Source organism: Hyla sarda, chromosome 5 (genome assembly GCF_029499605.1).
Source record: "Hyla sarda isolate aHylSar1 chromosome 5, aHylSar1.hap1, whole genome shotgun sequence".
Classification (NCBI taxonomy): Eukaryota; Metazoa; Chordata; class Amphibia; order Anura; family Hylidae; genus Hyla; species Hyla sarda.
This window is the reverse complement of record NC_079193.1, coordinates 384,097,446-384,105,639: the sequence shown is the minus strand read 5'-3', so window position 1 is coordinate 384,105,639 and position 8,194 is coordinate 384,097,446. Positions and strand designations below refer to the sequence as shown.

The following is an 8,194-nucleotide window of genomic DNA, read 5'->3' as shown; positions in this document are numbered from 1 at the left end:
ACTAGTAGAACGGTCACAATATAACAATCACTAGTATAACGGTCACTAGTATAACGGTCACTAGTACAACGGTCACTAGTATAACGGTCACTAGTACAACGGTCACTAGTATAACGGTCACTAGTACAACGGTCACTAGTACAACGGTCACTAGTACAACGGTCACTAGTATAACGGTCACTAGTATAACGGTCACTAGTATAACGGTCACTAGTACAACGGTCACTAGTACAACGGTCACTAGTATAACGGTCACTAGTATAACGGTCACTAGTACAACGGTCACTAGTACAACGGTCACTAGTACAACGGTCACTAGTATAACGGTCACTAGTATAACGGTCACTAGTATACTAGTGATTGTTAGACTAGTGACCGTTATACTAGAGACTTTTATAATAGTGTGAATTCGGGTAGAAAACAGACATGGTGCACATCTACAATCTTGTATAATGATCTGATTGCTTCTCAGCATAATATCAAAAACTAACAGGTTGTTATTATACATTTTTGATCAAAAAGTACAAGCCCACTCGCCACGTCAAGGCCACCTATTTAGAGTGGGTCCCTAACGTGCGGGGGGGACGACTGCTTTGAGTGGCATTGGGGCTGCTCTGCCAGTTGGTCCTTCCCCCTGTAGGCACTGGTGTCGCGGCGGTGGTGGTCGCCGCCCAGTGCTACGCCATTTTATGCTAGGGACGTTAGGGACCCACTCTAAATAGGTGGCCTTGACGTGGCGAGTGGGCTTGTACTTTTTGATCAAAACGTATATGCTAACAACCTGTTAGTTTTTGAAATTATGCTGAGAAGCAATTAGATCATTGTGCAAGATTGTAGTTGTGCACCATGTCTGTCTTCTACCTGAATTCACTTTTATACTAGTGACCGTTATACTAGTGACCGTTATACTAGAGACTATTATACTAGTGACCATTATACTAGACTTTTATAATAGTGACTGTTATATTAGTGACCGTAATACTAGAGACTTTTATAATAGTGACCGATATACTAGTGATTGTTATATTGTGACCGTTATACTAGTGATTGTTATATTGTGACCGTTATACTAGTGATTGTTATATTGTGACCGTTATACTAGTGACCATTATACTAGAGACTTTTATAATAGTGACCGTAATACTAGTGATTGTTATATTGTGACCGTTATACTAGTGACCGTTATAATAGTGACTGTTATATTGTGACCATTATACTACTGACCGTTATAATAGTGATTGTTATATTGTGACCATTATACTAGTGACCGTAATACTAGAGACTTTTATAATAGTGACCGTTATAATAGTGATTGTTATATTGTGACCGTTATACTAGTGACCGTTATATTGTGACCATTATACTAGTGACCATTATACTAGAGACTTTTATAATAGTGATTGTTATATTGTGACCGTTATATTGTGACCATTATACTAGTGACCGTAATACTAGAGACTTTTATAATAGTGACTGTTATACTAGTGACCGTAATACTAGAGACTTTTATAATAGTGACCGTTATACTAGTGACCATTATACTAGAGACTTTTATAATAGTGACCGTTATACTAGTGACCGTAATACTAGAGACTTTTATACTAGTGACCGTTATAATAGTGATTGTTATATTGTGACCGTTATACTAGTGACAGTAATAGTGATTGTTATATTGTGACCGTTATACTAGTGACCATTATACTAGTGACCGTTATAATAGTGATTGTTATATTGTGACCATTATACTAGTGACCATTATACTAGTGACCGTTATAATAGTGATTGTTATATTGTGACCATTATACCAGTGACCGTTATACTAGTGATTGTTATATTGTGACCATTATACTAGTGACCGTTATAGTGACTGTTATATTGTGACCATTATACTAGTGACCGTTATAATAGTGATTGTTATATTGTGACCATTATACTAGTGACCGTTATAATAGTGATTGTTATATTGTGACCATTATACTAGTGACCGTTATAATAGTGACTGTTATATTGTGACCGTTATACTAGTGACCGTTATAATAGTGATTATTATATTGTGACAGTTATACTAGTGACCGTTATAATAGTGATTATTATATTGTGACAGTTATACTAGTGACCGTTATAATAGTGATTATTATATTGTGACAGTTATAATAGTGACTGTTATATTGTGACCGTTCTACTAGTGACCGTTATAATAGTGAATTATATTGTGACCATTATACTAGTGACCGTTATAATAGTGATTGTTATATTGTGACCGTTATACTAGTGATCGTTATAATAGTGACTGTTATATTGTGACCGTTCTACTAGTGACCGTTATAATAGTGACTGTTATATTGTGACCATTATACTAGTGACCGTTATAATAGTGATTATTATATTGTGACCGTTATACTAGTGATCGTTATAATAGTGACTGTTATATTGTGACAGTTATAATAGTGATTGTTATATTGTGACCGTTATACTAGTGATCGTTATAATAGTGACTGTTATATTGTGACAGTTATAATAGTGATTGTTATATTGTGACCATTATACTAGTGATTGGTATATTGTGACCATTATACTAGTGACAGTTATAATAGTGATTGTTATATTGTGACCGTTATACTAGTGATCGTTATAATAGTGACTGTTATAGTCTATTTAAATCTTTTTACAATGGAAATGGAGGCCAAACAAGGTGGGTGGTCTACAACGCCCCCTGAAGAGTATTGTGTATTGCGCTTTGTAATTGTATTAACCAGTTGAGTGCCATTTGTGAGTTGGTGTAGTGCCGTGTATGTTGTAAATAAACTACTTCACAACTGTAATAATTGACATATAACAGGACAGTCTCTCTTCCATGTCACATGATGCCCTCACGTATCAGCACAATTTATTACCCTTTTAGTCGCCCTCCTCCAGAAGTGAAGGGCGAATCATTGTCGCAGAACGGTGCCAGTTATATTTGGGTGTCAGCCAGGACCATGGTGACATTGAGTTGTGCTCATCATGAGGCTCAGTGCTTTCCTATATGGCGCCCCTGTTCTCCATGGCGCAGTCCTGTGCGTCCAACTTGGTGCAGGGCCGTAGGTCATCTGAGACACCGTCCGACTGAGACAGGAAAATAGTCTCTAAGGTCAGGAGGTGATTAATGAGGTAATTTATGGGGTAATTTACTGTATGAGGTAATTTATGGGGCAATTTATAGGGTAATTTATGGAATGATCTTCAGGACTTTATATCGGTGGCCGTGGCTCCTGACGTGGTGCTGGGTGGTGATCCCGGCCTCTGCAGACAGTCCTGTGAAGCCCCATTATACTCAGGTGCCCATGATGAGGGACTGATGGGCATCACAGGAGAAGACAATCTTTGAATCTCGGCCCAGAAACACGATGATTCCTATTAATGTCAGATTTCTATCCTGCCCGTCACCTATATGCAATATCACCCGATACTCCCCAATATTCTGCTATAACGCCCGATACTCCCCCATATTCTGCTATAACGCCCGATACTCCCCAATATTCTGCTATATCGCCCGATACGCCCCAATATTCTGCTATAACGCCCGGTACTCGCCAATATTCTGCTATAACGCCCGGTACTCGCCAATATTCTGCTGTATCGCCAGATACTCGCCAATATTCTGCTGTATCGCCAGATACTCGCCAATATTCTGCTGTATCGCCAGATACTCGCCAATATTCTGCTGTATCGCCAGATACTCGCCAATATTCTGCTGTATCGCCAGATACTCGCCAATATTCTGCTGTATCGCCAGATACTCGCCAATATTCTGCTGTATCGCCAGATACTCGCCAATATTCTGCTGTATCGCCAGATACTCGCCAATATTCTGCTGTATCGCCAGATACTCGCCAATATTCTGCTGTATCGCCAGATACTCGCCAATATTCTGCTGTATCGCCAGATACTCGCCAATATTCTGCTGTATCGCCAGATACTCGCCAATATTCTGCTGTATCGCCAGATACTCGCCAATATTCTGCTGTATCGCCAGATACTCGCCAATATTCTGCTGTATCGCCAGATACTCGCCAATATTCTGCTGTATCGCCAGATACTCGCCAATATTCTGCTGTATCGCCAGATACTCGCCAATATTCTGCTGTATCGCCAGATACTGGCCAATATTCTGCTGTATCGCCAGATACTGGCCAATATTCTGCTGTATCACCAGATACTGGCCAATATTCTGCTGTATCACCAGATACTCGCCAATATTCTGCTGTATCACCAGATACTCGCCAATATTCTGCTGTATCACCAGATACTCGCCAATATTCTGCTGTATCACCAGATACTCGCCAATATTCTGCTGTATCACCAGATACTCGCCAATATTCTGCTGTATCACCAGATACTCGCCAATATTCTGCTGTATCACCAGATACTCGCCAATATTCTGCTGTATCACCAGATACTCGCCAATATTCTGCTGTATCACCAGATACTCGCCAATATTCTGCTGTATCACCAGATACTCGCCAATATTCTGCTGTATCACCAGATACTCGCCAATATTCTGCTGTATCACCAGATACTCGCCAATATTCTGCTGTATCACCAGATACTCGCCAATATTCTGCTGTATCACCAGATACTCGCCAATATTCTGCTGTATCACCAGATACTCGCCAATATTCTGCTGTATCACCAGATACTCGCCAATATTCTGCTGTATCACCAGATACTCGCCAATATTCTGCTGTATCACCAGATACTCCCCAATATTCTGCTGTATCACCAGATACTCCCCAATATTCTGCTGTATCACCAGATACTCCCCAATATTCTGCTGTATCACCAGATACTCCCCAATATTCTGCTGTATCACCAGATACTCCCCAATATTCTGCTGTATCACCAGATACTCCCCAATATTCTGCTGTATCACCAGATACTCCCCAATATTCTGCTGTATCACCAGATACTCGCCAATATTCTGCTGTATCACCAGATACTCGCCAATATTCTGCTGTATCACCAGATACTCGCCAATATTCTGCTGTATCACCAGATACTCGCCAATATTCTGCTGTATCACCAGATACTCGCCAATATTCTGCTGTATCACCAGATACTCGCCAATATTCTGCTGTATCACCAGATACTCGCCAATATTCTGCTGTATCACCAGATACTCGCCAATATTCTGCTGTATCACCAGATACTCGCCAATATTCTGCTGTATCACCAGATACTCGCCAATATTCTGCTGTATCACCAGATACTCGCCAATATTCTGCTGTATCACCAGATACTCGCCAATATTCTGCTGTATCACCAGATACTCGCCAATATTCTGCTGTATCACCAGATACTCGCCAATATTCTGCTATATCACCTGATACTCCCCAATATTCTGCTGTATCACCTGATACTCCCCAATATTCTGCTGTATCACCAGATACTCCCCAATATTCTGCTATATCACCAGATACTCCCCAATATTCTACTATAATGCTCATTACTCGCCCAATATTCTGCTATAATGCCAGTACTCGACCGATATTCTGCTATAATGCCAGTACTCGACCGATATTCTGCTATAACGCACAGTACTCGACCGATATTCTGCTATAACGCACAGTACTCGACCGATATTCTGCTATAACGCCCGATACTAAGCCAATATTCTGCTATAACGCCCGATACTAAGCCAATATTCTGCTATAACGGCCAGTGCTCGGACAATATTCTGCTATAACACACGGTACTCGACCAATATTCTGCTATAACGCACAGTACTCGACCGATATTCTGCTATAACGCCCGATACTAAGCCAATATTCTGCTATAACGGCCAGTGCTCGGACAATATTCTGCTATAACACACGGTACTCGACCAATATTCTGCTATAACGCCCGATACTAAGCCAATATTCTGCTATAACGCCCGATACTAAGCCAATATTCTGCTATAACGGCCAGTGCTCGGACAATATTCTGCTATAACGGCCAGTGCTCGGACAATATTCTGCTATAACACACGGTACTCGACCAATATTCTGCTATAACGGCCAGTGCTCGGACAATATTCTGCTATAACACACGGTACTATCACGTATGGTCAGGGAAGGAGTGCACTCTGATCTCACCTGCTCCCCTATCCCTGCCTACTTATGTACCTGCCCTAAACGACAGGTCCGTAACCACGAAGACGGTCCCTTCCTGAATACGTGAGGGGCGTAACAGTCAAAACAATAAACTACAATGAAACTGACAATGTCCGGGATTAGTGGGAATACAGGCAGAATAACTAAAAATAACTAAACACACACACACAATAGTCCAGAGTCAACTAACCGCGTCAAAGCCAGGAGAAGTCAGAAGTACCAGGTCGCTAATAACAGAGAGAAGTCGAGGCCAGAGGTCAAAGATGCCGGGTATACAGGAGATACAGGGGGAACACACAGGTTACTGGAGCTGAAAAGACTCTTTCACTGAGAGCAAACTGCTGGGTTAAATAGGTAACCCACAGGTGCTCACATCAAGCAGTCAGCTGACCAGCCAGATAGCTAGGCGTAACCCGGCAACAAAACAAAGAACCTGTCAGAACCTTTTAACCCTGTAGGTTCTGACAGTACTCTACCAATATTCTGCTATAACGCCCGGTACTCGGCCAATATTCTCCTATAACACCTGGTACTCGGCCATTAGGAGATCAGACTTGAGGAGTCCTGGCAGCCAATGGTCCAATCTTATAGGGGGAGATTTATTAGAACTTGTGTAGAAAAAGAGCAGTTCAGTTGCCCATAGTAACCAATCAGATCGCTCCTTTCATTTTTAAAATTACCTTTGAGAAATGATCTGATTAGTTGCTATGGGCAACTGGTCAACTTTTCCTCTACACAGGTTTTCATAAATCTCCCCTATACATCACTATCCCCAAAACCTGCCACATGGTGGATCAGTGTAGCTATGGGGTGATCAGTATTGGGGATGTAGTTATGGGGTGATCAGTATTGGCGATGTAGTTATGGGGTGATCAGTATTGGGGATGTATTTATGGGGTGATCAGTATTGGCGATGTAGTTATGGGGTGATCAGTATTGGGGATGTAGTTATGGGGTGATCAGTATTGGGGATGTATTTATGGGGTGATCAGTATTGGCGATGTAGTTATGGGGTGATCAGTATTGGGGATGTAGTTATGGGGTGATCAGTATTGAGGATGTATTTATGGGGTGATCAGTATTGAGGATGTATTTATGGGGTGATCAGTATTGGGGATGTATTTATGGGGTGATCAGTATTGGCGATGTAGTTATGGGGTGATCAGTATTGAGGATGTACTTATGGGGTGATCAGTATTGAGGATGTATTTATGGGGTGATCAGTATTGGGATGTAGTTATGGGGTGATCGGTATTGGGGATGTATTTATGGGGTGATCGGTATTGGGGATGTAGTTATGGGGTGATCAGTATTGGGGATGTATTTATGGGGTGATCAGTATTGAGGATGTACTTATGGGGTGATCAGTATTGGGGATGTATTTATGGGGTGATCAGTATTGGGGATGTATTTATGGGGTGATCAGTATTGGGATGTAGTTATGAGGTGATCGGTATTGGGGATGTATTTATGGGGTGATCGGTATTGGGGATGTAGTTATGGGGTGATCAGTATTGGGGATGTATTTATGGGGTGATCAGTATTGGCGATGTAGTTATGGGGTGATCGGTATTGGCGATGTAGTTATGGGGTGATCGGTATTGGGGATGTAGTTATGGGGTGATCGATATTGGGGATGTATTTATGGGGGTGATCACTATTGGGGATGTATTTATGGGGTGAGCAGTATTGGGGATGTATTTATGGGGTGATCAGTATTGGGATGTAGTTATGGGGTGATCAGTATTGGCGATGTAGTTATGGGGTGATCGGTATTGGGGATGTAGTTATGGGGTGATCAGTATTGGGGATGTATTTATGGGGTGATCAGTATTGGCGATGTAGTTATGGGGTGATCGGTATTGGCGATGTAGTTATGGGGTGATCGGTATTGGGGATGTAGTTATGGGGTGATCGGTATTGGGGATGTATTTATGGGGGTGATCAGTATTGGGGATGTATTTATGGGGTGATCAGTATTGGGGGTGTAGTTGTGGGGTGATCAGTATTGGGGATATAGTTATGGGGTGATATGTTGGGGATGTAGTTAGGGGTGATCG

General features: G+C 41.6%; 1 protein-coding gene across 1 annotated transcript in view; it reads right to left on the bottom strand.

The window, feature by feature from the left end:
• Positions 1-3,583: 3,583 nt before the first annotated feature.
• Positions 3,584-8,194, bottom strand: part of LOC130274607 (involucrin-like) — a 44,934-nt gene continuing 40,323 nt past the window's right edge. Inside the window, exon 3 of the mRNA XM_056523043.1 lies at positions 3,584-5,323. Coding sequence (XP_056379018.1) covers positions 3,584-5,323 — 1,740 coding nt within the window. The remainder of the gene's footprint in view (positions 5,324-8,194) is intronic.